The sequence below is a fragment of the Fusarium redolens genome (assembly GCF_020744475.1).
Source record: "Fusarium redolens strain MPI-CAGE-AT-0023 chromosome Unknown BKA55scaffold_39, whole genome shotgun sequence".
Lineage (NCBI taxonomy): Eukaryota > Fungi > Ascomycota > Sordariomycetes > Hypocreales > Nectriaceae > Fusarium > Fusarium redolens.
This window is the reverse complement of record NW_025763702.1, coordinates 42,357-60,909: the sequence shown is the minus strand read 5'-3', so window position 1 is coordinate 60,909 and position 18,553 is coordinate 42,357. Positions and strand designations below refer to the sequence as shown.

Genomic DNA, 18,553 nt, shown 5'->3' with positions numbered 1-18,553 from the left:
ATGTTGATGCCGAACATGTAGTTGGTCTACCGTGATAGTCCGCTCTGGAACAGTTTGCCCCAGTCCGGGAATTCCTCACTGAACCTGAGCTGGTCTGCCATTTCCGTTCCGAACGCTCCGAAAGTCTTAGCAAAAGATTCATCGGAGACCTCTCCGTATATGGCACTTCTGCTGGTTGTCTTCTCCCATGCTTCCAGGGCTCGTGATATCGGTACGTATTCTGTGATGATGGGAATGAATTTGCCATGCGTCTTTTCTGGCTGCTCCAACACAGCCCTTACGACAACGCCAGTGTTGATGCGAGAGTCTCCTGCAACAGGCAATAGAGCGGTTTCTTTGCTCGACAGGAGCCACGCATGCTTTTCGATGCTCGGCTACAAGTGGAGTTCCAAATGATCAGAAAACTACGTCAATGAAAGTCCCTATACTCGTGACGGTCACTTACAACGAAATGCGGTTTGAACAATTCGAAAGTAAAGTTAGACACATACCACCCTAGCCAGACTACCGTAGTCTTTACTGCTAAGCTTGGATAGTGCTCCTAGATGTAGTCGACTGCTTCGTGCTTTGAGTCCAAGTGCGGAACCTTAAAGCGACCCCCCCGATAACTTGGACACTGGCGGCAGCTAGCTACATATAAAATGAGTAAGGATTGGAGTTACTGCTGCCGCCTTTGCAGCTTTGATAAGCTGGTCACGCTCGTGGTCAGCTGCCGCTTGCAGACTGGGCTCAACAACGGCCAATTCGCTAAATGCAACAGTCAGGTCCAACAACTCTTGAGTAGCATAGAAGTGGTGACCAACCCAAAGTTGCTCACGCAAAATATGACAGTGGCTCCCTATGTCGAATTGGTGTCAGAAAAAGATATCTGAGATGTTTAAAAACACTAACTTCGAAGGCTTTAACAAGACTTGTTTCATCATCGGGGTCGGCATGGACTACCTGCACACCCTACAAGTGTAATGAATGATCAGCTAGGAAGGTGAGATCGGGGTAATAATAAATTTCGGATACCTTCGCTGCGAGCTTTTTCGCTGCTTCACTGGAAGGATTTCGGGAGATACAGCGAACCTGCCATTTAGAGCTCTCCAGTAGTGCTTGGCTCACGGAACCCCCCTGGGTTCCTGTGGCGCCGAGAACAGCAACAATAGGCATTTTGATAAGTGGAAATAGATCAAGAATAGCTTTTTAGGAGCAAAGGAGTATTTAGGTCTCAGTATTGAGTGGAACTCGTGGGAAGGCAATGATGACTGGCTTACCACGGGGTATGTCTATTAAATATCCCTGCGATAATTATGAACGGGGAGACGTATACCACCGGTAGTTATGAGACGTCTTGTATTCGGACAAATAGGAAAAGCCGGCTTAATCAGATCATTTGCCATATGTTGCGTTGATTAACAGAAAACCAAACTCCTTATTGATAATGTCGGCATATGCCGAGGACGTAGAAAACGTTGGATACGAACGGAGCGGAAATTGCTGAACCGGGTTGGTTAGTTTGGAGCTAATGTATACTCCGCCGGTGGATGCGTTACAGTAGTGGAGCCTAACCTCTGTGCAATGTTGGAAAATCCGGGAATCCCCCTTATCTTCAAGATTCAGACTGTTAGTCTGAAGGTCCTAGATAAAATTAGCTAGAGATATAAACCCAAGAAGAACTCTTATCTTAAAAGGAATAATTAAGTTTTTATAAAAAAATATACTTTTACCTAGCACTACTACGCAATATAAACAACATGCAATTAACCATGTTACAGTGGGCGTGCAAAAGTTCCGACACATTCCGGATCCACCCCAACTACCTCGATCTCATACTGCCATTTCGGATTGCAATTGCATGGGCAATAATTCTTCAATTTAGATAATATATATATCAATCTGTAGAGACTTAAAAGGAGATTCCAGAAATATAGTTTAATACTTGGTATAATAGCCATTTGCGTTGTAACAGGCGTTCAACCGGTCGGGCATCGATTTTATCACGTTTTTGACCACTTCATCTTCGACCTCCGACCAAAGCTCCTCTGCAGCTTCAATCAGCCGGGCCAAAGCTGCTGCAGACTTTGGATAAGCAGCAATTTCAGGATATCTATCGCATATCCTCTTCTTCAGGACTTTCCATAGATTTTCAATGGGGTTGAGATCAGGGCTGTATGGCGGCCAGTCAGCAAGAAAGACTCCTGTTCTTCTTGCCCAGGGCAGCAGCCAATTCTGAACTTTCCGGCATTTATATGTACGGGCGTTGTCGTGCTGAAAAGTCTCTCCTTCCTCGACCAGTCCGGGAAGATAAGACTGTAAACAGGATAGAATAATCCTTCCTGTTACGCCTCCCCTCTCAGACTCAGGATCGCCGGCAAGAGGGACGATCCTAGACGGCTTATCATAGTGAATTGCACCAAAGAACATCTGAGAATGTCTGGCAGGCCGTCTACAGGGCTGCACCTTATCTTGATGGAGTCTCTCACCCTGTGGTGTTGTCAAAAGAAGCTTCTGAAATAGAAGGGGCTAGACTTACAGCAGAGTAAAATGACCACTTGGTATAGTCACCGTCTGTACGGTCGATAGAGACCTCATCAGAAAACCACCAGCTATACCAAAAAGACTCATCTTCATGACGATATTTTTCACAGAAAGCTTTTCTCAATTGAGCACTTTCTTCGCTGAGAAACGGGCGTCGAAGTGCAAGCTTGTGTTGTATCTTCTGATTGATAAGCCAGCGACGAATTGTGCTTCTTTTGCAGTTCAAACAGGTGCAATCAATTATTTCTTGGTATGAGATAAAAGCGTTTCTTCCAATGAGTATTTTGATATGATTTTTATCTATATCTGATAGTCGTGATGGCCTTCCAGAGCGAGGTAAATCTTTTGCTGATTGTTGGTGACGGTACCGTCGAATGACTCCATAGATCGCGTGCCGACTTAGCCCCTCACTGTCTGCGATATCCTGCACGCGAACACCTGATTCGTACATCGTCACAAACCTCGTTCTTTTGCAAGGAGAATGATGTGTTTTTTGCCGTATTCGAGGCATCTTTTCCTATAGAAATAACGCGATGAAGTTGTGGTGTTGATGTTGATGTTTAATTGAAAGCGGGGTCCGGACCTCGGATGTGTCGGAACTTTTGCACGGGACTGTAAACTGAATAAAAATGCAGAGGGCATCCCTGGCGATTAGGGGAACTACAAGTGTAGGTAGATACACATGGCATTTGGCTTGAAATAGTCGCCACTAGGAGGGAGTTCCACAGAAACTGCATTTAATCGTTATCTTGCTACGCTTATCTTTGTTGAATCCAAATCTCTGTAGCGAGGGACCTCGTGCTGTTTTGCTCCCAGCACAAACAATGCTCTGAATCAACCCTGCTCTGTCGTTATTATTACGCTCACAGCTTCTAATGATGCACTCACTACCTGATTCTGCGGTTATGGCTTCTGTCTCAGCCACAAATCTCCCACTAGTAATCAAGAGCACCAATCTATAAAGCGGTCCTCCTCCTTTCTATTTGCACGGCCTTCCCAGATAGCCGCCCCCACGCGAAACAGCGTCGCCATCCATGACCGTTGTGATCGCATCGCAAGCAAAAATTCATACGTTCTAAGTGGTGATTCTCTACCATGCTAATCTCATCAATGATGGGAACTTCAGTACCTCTCAGACGACCCGCAACAAAGTTGCGAAATCCGTCTTTTTTCAATCTTTCTAGCGGATATTTATGAAAATCGGGTGTCCAACGTAAGACCAAGTCGACATGCTGTTGACTTGAACCGCAGAACGACCGGTGGGAGCAACGACGTTAACCTTTTTGTGTCTCGCTTGAAGCTCTTTAACGACAACTTTTAAGACGGTGGACTTGCCGCAGCCTGCTGAGCCGGTGAAGAAGACATTGCTTCCGCCCATAATCAAGTCGATAAGATCTTGCTGTTCGCGACAGAGCCTTGGAGAGACGTTAGATGTGGGTGCCGGTACATCATGCGATATATCCGATAGATTCTGCGACAAAATAACCATGAAAACGTTAGTCTTGTCGTTGAGGTACTAGATTCTGATTTCCGCTTTTGCTGATATGATATTAACAAAACGACTTTCAGGCAAAGGTCGTCCCTAGCATAAGGAAGGTTCGATCATATAACGTGCTGTATGAAATGACCCCGCACAAAGTCTATATTAACTCCGGCTGTAAGAGTACCGGGCTTTTTGATTGGGCGTTGATATTAGCGAAACATATTGGTGTCTTGAAATTGTCCATTTATACTATAAAAAACTTCCCATCTAGTCATTATTGCTAAAAGCATCCACGACAGAGATAGAGCATACATGGCCATTGAAATAGGGAACTTCTTCAAATAGTTTACGCCATCAGCGTTGGGGCAGCATCTAGAGGCCCAACACCGATGACGGGCGTTGACCTAGCTCACCTACTCGGCTTCCCGCATGGGTAGCGGCAAGCAGCCCAATTTGAATGACAAATGCTAGACACTCTTATTGTCATTCGTTCCACTGAAACCCGTCGTGAGATTCATTGAAGGGGCGTCGTTTGGCACCAGTGGAATGTCCCAGCCCGAAGCCTGCAGCTTGACTCCGAATTGTCTGGCATGCGCTGGGAATGCAAAATTGTTCAAGAAGTAATTCACTACGCTTGTGTCGAAACTCAAATACTTCCGGATATCCTCCGCGAGAAGAGAAAGGAGACTATATAGAGAGCGCATCTTCACCACGCAACAGATTGTCGTGACACTGGCTAATGTTCGTCATGTACTGGATGGAAAAGCAGGATCTTTTCTACTGTTATGCAGCGCGCTCCTTTCTCCCCGTTCTTTCTTCTTACACGTTATGTTCTCGCCTACGGATATGCTTCCGTTCGTCCGGTGAGGCTGACGTGCCATTTTGAGTTGATGCTGGTTGGTCTCTTCGTACTCCTGCCAATGACTATCTGCAACAGAAGGCCTCATTATAACAATTGACAGTCTTGATTCACCAATTAGAGAGTCTCCCGTTGCTTTATTCCCAAAGGTTAGCAGCAGGCTTCTCCATCTGAGGGACTGACAGGGTGATCTGCCGAGCGAAAACGCGCCCCGTTTTGAGTACCTGAGTGGAGGTAGAAATCTAAAGGCTTTGATTAGTCCGAAAGACGAAACGCGGCAGGCGTATCGCAAATGCAGGAGGCCGACCACCATTAGCAGCGTGGTCATTGGGCTTTAGGGATAAGATTGGTTTTATCGCTTCTAATGATTTCAAATAACTTTTCAGAACCGATATTTAATCTCAAATACCTCTAAATTTCTTTATTATGGTATATTACTTCGTTTTCTGATGGTCTTTGCCTGCGGTATATACTAGAAAACATGGCCTACTTGGCGATCCAGGGACCAGCATGTAGCAGGCACTTCACATGAAGTATAAAATCAACGATTATCTCTTTATAATCCGTATAATCGGTCTTTCAAAGACTCAAATAGCATTAAGATAGTCAGCTATAAACCCCAAATCTGCCGATAACTGATAACTAATATGTATAGCATCTCCGAAGTAGGGTATACTAAGGAGAAAATCAGCCCTGCCCTTTCTGCAGCTATCTATATGTAACTGCAGCAGGTGTCTTCTAGCATCTTAAGAATAACGGCTATCCTAAAGCTCCTTTAACCAGGATAATAGTTTATAAAGCAGTTAAAAAGCAGGATCCTAATGGCTTACTTACTCTGAAGCTGCTTAACTAGTTTAAGTCTGATGGCTTTAAGGCTATTGAAAGATCCTAGAATGCAATTACTAGAACTTTCAATTGCTTTCTCTGTTGGGCTTATTTTAAGAGCTTTAAATCTCTTAATTAACATCTTTAATTGCTAAAGTATATGTAAAAGTTATATTATTGCCTAAAAAAGTGTTATAGTAAGAGATTTAGTATGCTTGCTGCCGTAACTAATTACCTAGAAAGTAAATAATGTAATTTTATGTGCTTCAAGAATGTTCAGGAGGCTGTAAGTCGAATTTTCGACACTGGTTATATAATCGCTTTTTAACATGTATTTGATTAACACGTGAGAATGAATCTCAACCAGGCAATAGAGCAGTTCAGAATATCACTATTATATACTAACTAACCCAAACTAGACACTAAATATAATATAAAAATTATTTATAATATAACCCTTACTTATAAAATAAAGCTTATTAATATTAAATAAAAGCAAATACTAAGACCCTTAGATTTATCTTATTTATATCTTTATAAATCCTATTTGCTAGTTAGTATTATATTTATCTTATAAATTATTAACTTTATTATTAACTCTAAGTATTATAGCTAATTGGAATTTAAAGGTAAAGCTATTTTTAAATATATAGAGCCTGCACTTAACTAATAATAATTTTTATAATTAAGATCTATTTATTTTTAAAAGTATATAGCTACTATTTATATTATAGGTATACTAATTATAGCTAATTTAGCCTGTAATATAAGAGATATTTCTTAAGGTAAAGTACTAACTAATATATATAATTATAATAACTATAAAAGTAATAAAAGAATTATAAGGATATTAAGAAGTAACCTCTTATATTAATAATAAGTAATTCTTAATAATATTACTCTTTATCTTAATATATACTGCTATTAATATATAGAGATTAAAGCATAAATAACTATATAAATATATAATTATTAAAGATAAAATAATAGCAGATACTTAATATAAGTAAAATACATAGTAAGAAGTAATAGCTAGAGATATAGGCTTACTATATAGCACTTTTTATAACTTATATCTTCCTCCTATTATATCTTTAGTTAATTATAATTATCCCATCTAGCAGTTAGATAATTTAAAGAGCAGTTTAGATATATAGCTAGATAATAACTAAAATATAAGTAACTTTCTACCTCTACCTATTAAATATTATGTGTATTCGGTCTATTAATCCAGATTGGTATATTTATATCCTGTTAAACTCTGCCCCTTAGAGGTTTTACTATTTCAGTTATAATCTTAAAGTATCCCTACTTGCACGTGAGACCCCAGCACCTGTTTAACACTATTCCGTACACAGGGGCTTCAAGGCGTGTAGTGACGCTTACAACAAACAAACAATGCAGGCCAGCAATTCAAAACGATGGGAACGAATGGGCAATCATTGGCTGTTGTGCCTTCCTCGGTTATGAGATGACAGGCTTATCTGCCCACCATGTCAGCATTAAGTCGTTGTTAGCGCATATCGGCCTACTCCGCGGAGATCGCTGATACCTGACTAGGCTGTATTATTAATTAACCCTTAAAGTACTGTTCTGGCTGAAATTAGAGGCCGCCTAGCTTTCTATGTAAATTTTAGAAGTAAGGACTAGCTACAGGTAATATAGCTTAATATAATATATTTATGCCCTGTTGAGACTGTGATAATTTACTTAATATTCTTATTATAGCTATTAGTATTACTTATTATTATTAAAAAAGAAAGAGAGAAAAATAGCTAATTATAGCTATAAGAAAGTTATTTATTTATTATCTTAAACCCTATATAATATATATAGCTAGGGCGAGATTCTTACTTTAAAAAAGTAGTTAGCTATTAAGCCTATGTTTTTACTTTTTTTATTAATAAATAACTATTACTGCCTTTATTAAGATAATTTATAATTAAGGAAGAAAATATTAAAAACTTATTACCTCTTAAATATAAAGCTTTTATATAATAATTAAGGTTTTAAATAAGGAAACTAGTCTATATTAGGTTTATATTTACAGATTGCATAAGGCATTATACTAAGCTAATTAGGTATTATATCTCTTAATAATTAAGTAATACTTATTAGGCTTATTAATATAAAGAAGTTATATTAATAGCTAGTAAGCTAAGTTCTATAAAAGTGCTAATAAATATAGTTTATATATTAAAGGTAGCCTTATAGCTTAGTAAGAAATATTAGTAATTTAAGAGTTAGATCTTTAAGGATTACTAGTAATTTATAATAATCTAGCCTTAGAGTATTATAATTTAAGTAATTTAGTAGAAGAGGATTATTACTAGGATAAGTAGTCCTTCTGTAATTGGTGGAAATTATAGGGGCCACGTGATGTAGCTGCGTGGGCTGTAACAAGGAGCTAATAAGATAAGAAATAATAAACTTAAAAAATAATATAAAAGAGAAAATAAAATAGCTTATAAATATTTAAGAATTATATTAATATAATATAAAGCTTATAAAAAAATTAGAATTTTAATTTATAATTTTATTAGCTTATATAGGCTATTAAATATTAATTTTAAATATTAAAAAAGTAATTTTTTTATAATTCTTTAATAATTAAAGGAATATTTTATAACTTATATAAGATATTTTTTATATTTATTTACGTAATTATATTTAAAATTTAATGAATAATTTTAAAGATAATTTTATTTATATTTTAAAATAATATTTTAATTAAAGAAAATAAATAATATTTTAATATTCTTATAAATTAGTTAGAATTTTTAAGAAGTTTTTATATATTATAAATATATTAATAGAATATAAATAAAGCTTAAAGTATATACTTAAAGCTAATATAAGTTATAAGATTAAACTTTAAATATTTAAAATATTTATTTAAAAAAGCTTTTATTTATTAAATAAATTAATTAGAATTTTTTAATAATTATATTTAAAATATTTAAAATATAAATATATTATATAAGAATATATATAAATTCTATAAGCTATATATAAGCTTTAAACTTAAAGTATATTACTTAGTAAATCCTTAAAATTTAAAAAATATAATTCTTAAGGAAAATGTTATAAATTAAAATAATTAATTATAAAAGAATCCAATAAACTTAAAAAAAGTATTTTTAAATAGTCCTTTTTATAAAGAATATTTAAATTCTTTATATTAATTACTAATTAAGCTAGATCTTATATAATAGCTATAATAAGAGGAATTTTCCCTATCACGTGACCTTTCCATCCCAAATTTAGTGTGATCCGTCTGTCTCACCCTTTCGTGCATGTCCCACGGTTTTGTGCCCAACTAAGCTTGCTTAGTTGGCCCCCCCCCCCCCGGCTCGAGCCAACGGGTATTACTAACGATAGCTCCAATTGCCCTGATCCCCTTGTCGTGACCATCTTGGAGGCACTGAGGAGATAAACCATTCTGGAGTCGAATTGCGCCCGTAAAATGCCATTATTCAGGTATACAATCTCCCATACCATCTCACCCTGTCCCTCCACTTAACTCATCATGTACCTGCAGTTACTTAACCGCCCTTAGTGCTAGACCTTACTCTGCGATGGCGGCATGCCAATCTCCGTAGATGAAGCAGCCTTCAAGTCCCCATCTAATAGAGGTCTTCTTCCCTTCGATGAGGATATGTACGACAGAGCGGCGACAACGAGCAGCCCTGCGCCTGCAATCGGACGCCTGCATCTCGTGTTAGCAGATGGCACGTCTGAGGCGGATTAAAACTGTACCAGTTTCGGTTGAGGGTCTCACGGAAGTGAGGGTTGGGTGGTGGGGTCTGCTGACTTCCGGGGCCGCCGATGTCGCCATCGCTGCTGACGCCGGATTGCTGCCGGACCTGGAGAACTGGGGCCGCTCTGGTAACGGGACGAATATAACAGCGGAGTATGTTAACAGAGGCTCGAGGGACGGCCATGTTGAAATTGGGAGTTTCTGAACCGACTCGATTGAGACCAGAAGACGCGTAGGAAATGAAGGAAATTAGATTTGATCGAGTTCCTGGAGAGCGTATTATTTGGCCTTCCCATCGAGATCACGTGGATGGCCTCGGAAGATTCATCCTATGATGGAGAAATGACGTCCGCTTCCCCCGCAAACTCATCTATTGTGAGTGGCTCGTCCCTCTTGCTTTATTTCTGCCTTTGGCTCGCCACCTCTTCGTTTCTGCCTTACTTGCGCATCTACCATGTTCTGAGCACTGAGATCCTATGGGTCAGCTGGTCGTACTCGCTCGTTGTCTAACGTGTATTTCTAGAGCTATGATGGACTTTGTTGGGCTACAGCCTCCAAATCCTTTCTCTCTAGCTACATGACAGGAACGAGATGTAGTATAAACAGGAGGTTAATGGACTTTCATCCTGTTAATAGTAATGTCTTTTGAGGTGAATTAATGCTGGATAGGAAGAATTTGGCTGGATTGATTGCTCTGCCTTATGGATAAAACTCCTCTTTATCGTCAATCATGGTCTTTGTTGGCTGTGCATTATTCGGTTCTAACCCCAAGGTCCCAGGAACGAAAACCTCATTCGCGTTCGCAGCCTCCTTCAGATCCAACTGTTAATATCTTGCACCATCACTCTGCCTGCGACTGTTCACGACACCACTGCGCTCCGTAGTCTGGGCACCTGAGCTACCATTTCGGCACCGTGTAATATAGACCAGGCGGTTGATGATGCTAAACTCGAGCTTTAGCTTAACACTACCTCCTCAGTGCCCATAAGCCTCAATTCTCATACTAACAGCGGGGTCGGTCTAATTAAAATGCCTCAAACAAGAAGTACTTCCTTGCCCACCTAATTTCTAGTATAATAAAAGTACTAGCAATTCCCGTTGTTACAGAGAGGAACCTTTTATATACTTGTCAAACCGCCGGATGCCAATTAGCAGGGCATTTTGGTCAAAGGAGCTGCTCTTCCTAAAATAGAAGAGTTATATAATATTTTACCCCTCTTTTAGAGATTAGCTAGGCTATATTAGAAAGGCCCTAGTCAGGTAGTTCAATTAATTAATAAACGGTTCAACAATACTACACTAATAATCAGTCTGGCCCCTTCTTACATTACCGTCATCCTCCTTAAGAGGCCTCCTTTTTTAGCCTTTTAACCTTACTTAGCCTTGCTGAAAGCCCTAATAAGCAAAGCAATCCGACCTTACAGTATTGAGCACTTATACCTTCCTCACTTATAATAAACCTTTTTTAATTAAAAGATAGCCCCGCTTAGCAAGTATATGTATTTAGAACACTGTGTACAAGTTTTGTAGCGGCTTGATACTAACGCTCCTATGTATCTATCCTGCTTATATAAGGTAGCAGTATGCTAGACTTGCACTATTAACTTGTCTCCACTTCCTGGCATTCACGCCCTGATTTTTAGCCAATAACAGTACTTATTAGTACTTCCCTCACTGAACCAGAAATTACTTATAGACCTAGAAGAGTGTTACAATCCTCGCGGCTACATCACGTGCACCCTACAAATTTCCTTTAATTAACTAATAACTTATACTTTCTCCTTATTTCCATTATAAGCCGCTTAACAAGACTTAGAATTAGACTTATAATTTATATATATATATTAACTTATTATTATAAGTTATTATAAATATATAAAATATACTTAATAGCACTTTTATAAATTTTAATTTACTAATTATTAATATAACTTTAATATATTAATTAAGCCTAATATATATTAAATCTACTATAAAGAAATATAATACTTTAATAATACTTAGTATATATCCTATGCAATCTGCTAATAATAAACCTAGCATAGCTTAGTTTAACATAGTTAGGCCTAACTATTACAAAGAGGGCCGAATTCTGAAAAATCATCTGCTTACAAGGTAGCGCCAAGTACCCAAAGGTCCCCACCTAGACTTTATAAAAACCATATTAATGTAGAGTAAAAGGTGCAAGTGCTCAATACTGTATCTTCTGGCAGACAAGAAGGTGCTCTTTTTGCTATATTTGCACTCTCGCCACTCCATTTAAGTTATATACGTTATTAAATTTGGCTAGGGCATATTTAGTTAAGCAATATAACTATTAATAAGAGCTATATTAGGAAGGAAGGTCTTATAAAGTGCCTGACAAGGGCCGCGGCAGAGGGGATAAGTATAGGCATAATACAACCTCCTTTAGTTGCCTGGGTTAATATAATTCATTTTATAATAATAGAAATTAATATAAGCTTAATTAACTTACTATTAAAAAAGTACTATATTAGCTATGCTATTAGGGCCTTTATTAATAATCTCTTTCTTTAATAATTATACCTCTTATTATTAATAAAGACAGTTAAAAGAAATAATATAAAAACATTATCCTTTTAAGTAATTTAATTAACCTAAAGAAGAAGAAGATAAAAAATTATTAGCTAAATTATATAAAAGAATATTAAGTCTTCTTACCTAGTTATTAGCTATTAAGATAACCTTAATCTTATTAAATTAAAAGCCTGACTTCCCTGCCTTATTGGCCTTTTTAGCATCTATAAGGCTTTTATAAATGCCACAACTAGGCCATGCTAATAAAGGGAGCAGAAGAGGTCTAGTAGTAAGAAAAGATTATTTATAAATATATAATATATTAACTCTAGTAATAGGTTAATAAGAGCAATAATAACACTTTAAGTTAAATATAACGCCTTTATCTTATCCCTAGCTTTTATAATAATATAAATAACTTTCTTAACCTTATTAGCCTTATTAAAAGCTCTCTATTAGCTGCCTCTCTCCTTGCCTTTCCTTATCCCTTATTATAATATTAGGTTCTTCTTTTTAATATTAATTAAATTATATTTTATATTAGGCTAGTATTAAATCTACTTTATAAAGAGGCCTAGTTAGGTAATTAACTAGACTTTAAGGCCTATATTAATAGGCTTATTAAAGGCATATTTAAATTACTTATTTCTTTTATTATATTAAATTATACCTTTATTTATAATAAGATATAAGCCTAGGTTATAAAACTTTATTATTATAAATTTAATATATTAAAAGTATTACTTAATATATTAAAAAATAATAAAAAGGTTATTATTATTAATAAATTTAATATAATTAAAAAGCTTAAAGTAATAATAATATAATTAAAATTAATTATAAGTTATTATTATAACCCTAGTAGTTATCTTATATATATCTTATAAAAACTATATAAGGTGCTAGCCTTAAAAGGACTTATAAATGCAATATTAGCTAATTACTAGCCCTATTTCATTAAAATAATAATATTAAAATATAATAATTTAGAAATATAGCACTTTAGGAATAACTAATCCTAGGACTTATTATTCTTTATATAATTACTTTAATATATAAATATATTTATTAGTACTTTTATAAATTCTAGCTTACTAGCTATTAATATAGCTTCTTTACCTTAATAAGCCTAAAAAATAAATATAATATCTAATACTTACTTTTATATTAAGGATTATATTATTATATATACTTTTTATAATTTTATAGTTATATTAAGAAGATAATAAGTATTATATAATATCTTAAACATTATACTTATTATGTCTTTATAAAATTAACTTAACTTATTATAGCTATATACTATTAATATATTTAAGGAGCATCTTTATAATTAAGAATAAGTTTCTTCTAACCTTAAGCTTTATATACCTTTATATCTCCTCTTAGGTTAAGATATTAAAGTAAAATTAGTATATATTTTATTCTTTATTATATTAGCTCTAAGAGACTAACTAAGGTATTATATATATTTAAATATAATAATATTAGTTAGTACTATAAGCTATAAATAAAGGTATATTATTATTTTATAAGTAGTATTTTAATAGGCCTAAGTTATAAATTAAATTAATAATAAATTATAATAAAAAAATAAATTATAAGATATAAATTAATATTAAAATAGATTTAATACTTACTAATTATTTAATTATGCTATAAATTATAGTTTTATTTACTTTATATATATTTATTTATTATAGTTAATTCTTAATAGATTTTAATTATTATTTTTTTATTATTACTTAAATTTAATAAAGATATTTATAATTCTACTAACCCTAGCCTTACTTGCAATACTAAGTTAAAAAGGCCAAGATAATATTCTTTTTTTTCTTATAATTAATATTTATAAAAACCTCTTTAACTTTATAAGTTATTTTAAGTTAAGTTAGCTATTAGCTATAATTAAAAGTAAAAACTTAGCTTAAAATAATAGGTATTATTTTATAATAATTACTTAATATTATATAATATAATTTAAATAAAAGCTATTAATATATAATAATTATAATTTCCTAAGAAATAAACTAGTTTATATTAGGTTTATATTAATAAATAAAATATAATATAATATTAGCAGCTGTGATGCTGTTAGCGGTTGCGGCCAGAAGAGGGAAAGTCGGGTCGGATGACTTACTGCGGAAGCGTGATGGATGATTGAAGCGTGACTTTGAAGTGGGTTGAAGGAAGAAGGTTGGGGCCAGCTGATGGGCAGGTAAGGCTTTTCAGCTGGCATATATACAGCTAGGTTCAGGCTGCAATTGAGGCAGCTAACTATGATGATTTGACTTAATAAAGCTTTGCTAGCTATAGGGGCAATAAATATTTAAACTATATTAGACTCTAAAGATACTTAGATATACCTTTTAAGGCTAACTTATAAACTTAAAAAAAAAAAATTTTTTAATATAATATTAAATTATATAAAGTATTATATCTTTTAATAGTTAATAATATATATTAGGCTTATTAAGGTAAAGAAGTTATATTAATAATTAATAAGTTAAAATTAATAAAAGTATAAATAAATATATTTTATATATTAAAGTAATTATATAAAATATAATTAGTTTTAAGGGCAAGTTATTCTTAAAGTAATATATTTTTATATTATTATATTTTATTATATATTATTTTAATATAATAAAAATAGTAATTAGCTTATATAGCATAAATAAGTCCTTTTAAGGCTGGCATCTTATATAGTGTTTTTATAAGGTATATATAACATAATTACTAGAGTTATAATAATAAGGGTTTTTACTTTTAGTAAAAGAGGAATAAATAAAAAGGATAAAGTAAAATTAAGAGTAAAGAAGATATTAAGGCTTAAATAAAATAGCCTATATGTTATAACTCTAGCAACTCCGTTATATATACCTTACATTTTCCTCTAATTACTATAGCCCTTATAGAACTAATTAGTGCTAAGCACTAATACTTAAAGCCCATTTATTATAATTAATACTAATCTTCTATAATTAATATTAATTTTATAATAACCTTACTAATTACTATTTATATTTAGTAATATATAAATTATTTTTTAATACTTTTATAAATTCTAATTTACTAGCTATTAATATAACTTCTTTACTTTAATAAGCTTAAATTATATTGTTAATTATTAAGAAATATAATACTTTATATTATTTAGTACTATACCTTATATTATTTGCTAATATATACTTAATATAAACTAGTTTGTTTCTTAAGAAGGTTTAATTATTATATTATAAACTTTATATAAGTTATAAAGTAAATAAATAGAATTAGAAGTATAAGTTTTTATAATTAAATAAAAAGTTATAATTATTAAATAAATTAGTATAAAGTAAGTTATAAAAAATAAAAGTAAGTTTATTAAATACAGTAACATTATTTAATTTTAATAATATATATTATATAATTATTAATAAAGTTATTAAGAATTTAAAAAGAAGTTCCCTTAGTAAAAATAAAGACAAATATATATAAATAGTATTTAAGACAAGTAATGCTATTTTTAAAGAGGGGTAGTATAATAGTAATAGTTTCCTGAGGGATAAACTAATTTATATTAGGTTTATATTAATAGAATTATAAGGCAAAGGCTAAGTAAATATAAAAAGTTATGTCTCTTATTAGTTAAGTAATATATATTAGACTTATTTATATAAAGAAGTCTTATTAATAGCTATTAAGCTAAGTTCTAACTAGTATTAAGTAAATATTTATATACTTATAAATATAAGTAGTAATTAATAAGGTTATTACAGGATTATTATTAATCTTAGCTAGATTAGTACTAATTGTAATAGATTAGTTATAATTAGAAAGGCTTGGTACTAATTGGGCTTAGTAGGGATCTTAATAATTAGAGGAAAATATAAGGTATATATAACAAGATAGCTAGGGTCGTAATAAGTAGTATATATAATAATATAAAGACTGTTATTAAATTTGCTAAAATTTAGTAATTTTAGTAATAAGCTTTTTATTATAGTTAATTAACTATAAGCTTTATTAGTAATAAAAAACCTTATTTAATATATTAAATTTTAATTACTATTATATAAATTATAGAACTCTAAGGTATAATCTAATATATATATTATTTATATTAAATATAGGTTATATAACTCTAGTTATATAACTTCTTTATTATGTTTCCTTAATAAGGAAATTAAAGTTTATAATTTAAGCTTTATTATAAAAAGTTAGCCAAATCCCTTTACTTTGCTTAAGTAAGCATACTAATTAAAAACTTAGATTTTCTTATTATATTAATATATAATATATCTTAATTAGATAATTAGAATTATAAATATATTATATTATATATAGCTTATATATATATAACCTTTTTAATAAAGTTAAGTATTAATAAGTTTAAAGTAAATTTAATTTACTAATAATTATATTTATAAGTTACTTTTTATATAACTTATTAATAAAGATATTAAGAAAAGCTATCTCTTTTACTATTAAAAGCTACTTTTCCTAGAGGCCTTTTATTAAGGATTTTAAATTATATAGCTTATTATTAATTTAATTAAGAGATAATATATTAAGTTAATAATATATAATTAATTATTTAAAATAAGCTATAATTATAGATAATTAATATAATAAGCTTAAATATATTGTTTATAAAAAAGTCTTTTATAATAATAAATATTATTATATATATTATATAATAATTTTTATTATTAGCTACCTTAAGATCCTGTTTTACAGCAAGGGCGAGATTATAGCTAGTTATATAATAATTATTAGCCTCTTTATTATATAACTTTAAGCTATTTTATAATATTAAGATAATATAGTTATTATACTATTAATAAAAGATTTTAAAAATTATAAAAAAGTAAATTAAATAATATACTAATTAGTTTATAACTTAATCCCTTAGTAATTAGGCTTTAGCTAACCTTTAAATAAAACTATAATAAATAATAAAAATATACCTTTTAAGGAAGTTAAATAAAAAAGATTATAAAGTTAGCTACTAAGAGATCTTTAGTTAGTATTTATACTACTTAGTTAAGGCAGTAATTATATTACTAAGATAGTTAAACCTAATATTAATATTTAACTATTAATATACTAATTTACATAAAGGCTATAATATTTAAATTATTTTTAAAAAAAGTTAAAAGCTAAAGATTATATTATATAGTTAAAAGCTGTAAAAAAAAATAGATTTTTATTAAGTTATATAGTATTTTAGCAATAATCCATCCTTAAGGAATATTATATATCCTGCTTATACTATAATAATTACCTAAGAAAGGTAGGGAAGGTAGCCTTTTACAGTCTTATACTGCTTAAGGAGATAGCAGACGCTAACTGTTAGAGGCATAAAACTAAAGCAGGGTAGGTCTTCGAGGTCCTTAAGCACTGAAGAGATGCGAATGCCTAGAGGAGACCCATCCTACTGCTGCTGGCGCTGGGGAAAGTCGTAGAAGTGGTGGAAAGACTTGCACACCTGGCTAATATATTTGGCCTATTCCCTTCCCTCTACCCGAACTGTAGGGTGCGGAAGAAGCGATTAATTAACATTACGTCGCAAGAAGTAAGCATCATTTGTAGTGTTGTGGAAAAGTCATCAGTCGCGTGGCCTGTTGTGTTACATGCTTCTAATAGGGGAGAGCGTAGAAAACCTACTCCCTCCTGTAAAGCCGCCCGGCCGGCTTTGGCTATACCTAAACGACCCCGTATACCCAGTGCTCCGTCCAGAGACCTTCCCATGAGTACAACTGCGCAAGCCAAGGGGCTATAATGGTACCATCCCATATCAGGTACGACCCATTCAGCCGTATAATATAAGTTTGCACCCTAAGTTAGACACAATAGATAGTGGGCCCCTGTCTTTTAAGCTAATCGTATCAGTCCTCTCCGACCTCCATAGTATCTCGGATCACCGTGTCGGTGTAGAGGGGACACCAAGGTATGCGAGCCCGTGCGGGTTCTAGTGCGAGTCGAGACTGCCTGCTAAACTTCCCACTAGTTATTGCTATAGTGCGATAGCCCACAGTTGACCCCGCTCGCGATCACTCTATCTACTAACTAAGTTAATTACTTCCAATGCATTACTCGGCCATGGGGTGTTATGTCGTTAGGGATGTGTGATTCGCGACAGGCTTTGACACTGATATATAGTGGTTGCTGGGCTCAAGGGTGCCACGAAGGTTTCCGCGACAGGACATAACCTTAATTAGCTCACAGCCACTACACAACGGCCGCAGCACTGCAGCTACTAACATCAGACACCACGAGAAAGCCCGGCAGCTTCCGCCAGGCGGACTCTCTTGAGCAGGATGTAGTGTGATGACTAGAATCCTTTATCTTCATGATCGGAGCTAGCCATCAGGCTATTACACCTAGTCAACGGAAGTTCCCAACTCGACCTCCAATGTCGATGTCGGGGCTGGGGAAGCCTAACTTGTCACCTGAAGTCTCGATATCTGGCTATTCGGTTCCTTGCATTCTTTTTCTCAATTTAACCAACCCTTATACCTGAGCTTTTAACCCTTTCTTGCGCTTCTATCCATCCTGCCGTTGTTGCGACTGGACTACT

The 18,553-nt window shown here is 33.3% G+C and overlaps 3 protein-coding genes across 3 annotated transcripts; all 3 read right to left on the bottom strand.

Annotated features, from left to right (window-relative positions):
* Window positions 1-26: 26 nt before the first annotated feature.
* BKA55DRAFT_744709 (uncharacterized protein) lies at window positions 27-1,460 on the bottom strand (the record flags this gene model as incomplete). The annotated part of the gene is made up of 5 exons (XM_046201606.1): window positions 1,015-1,460; window positions 892-951; window positions 804-838; window positions 663-747; window positions 27-374 (listed from the first exon to the last, which is right to left on the bottom strand). Exons 1-5 carry the CDS (start codon window positions 1,153-1,155, stop codon window positions 27-29), a joined length of 669 nt encoding a protein of 222 aa, XP_046040919.1. The 5' UTR covers window positions 1,156-1,460.
* A 2,178-nt stretch (window positions 1,461-3,638) lies between these two features.
* On the bottom strand, window positions 3,639-4,124 carry BKA55DRAFT_587246 (uncharacterized protein). The gene has a single exon (XM_046194635.1). The coding sequence runs from the start codon at window positions 3,899-3,901 to the stop codon at window positions 3,704-3,706; it is 198 nt and encodes a 65-aa protein (XP_046040918.1). The 5' UTR covers window positions 3,902-4,124; the 3' UTR covers window positions 3,639-3,703.
* A 5,127-nt stretch (window positions 4,125-9,251) lies between these two features.
* BKA55DRAFT_530836 (uncharacterized protein) lies at window positions 9,252-9,634 on the bottom strand (the record flags this gene model as incomplete). Its single annotated transcript, XM_046189170.1, has 2 exons — window positions 9,252-9,399; window positions 9,450-9,634. 2 exons carry the CDS (start codon window positions 9,632-9,634, stop codon window positions 9,252-9,254), a joined length of 333 nt encoding a protein of 110 aa, XP_046040917.1.
* Window positions 9,635-18,553: the final 8,919 nt, after the last annotated feature.

What these genes read in the sequence shown, in the direction of transcription:
- BKA55DRAFT_587246 (XM_046194635.1), bottom strand. Translation starts at nt 3,901, where the DNA reads ATGGGCGGAAGCAATGTCTTCTTCACCGGCTCAGCAGGCTGCGGCAAG.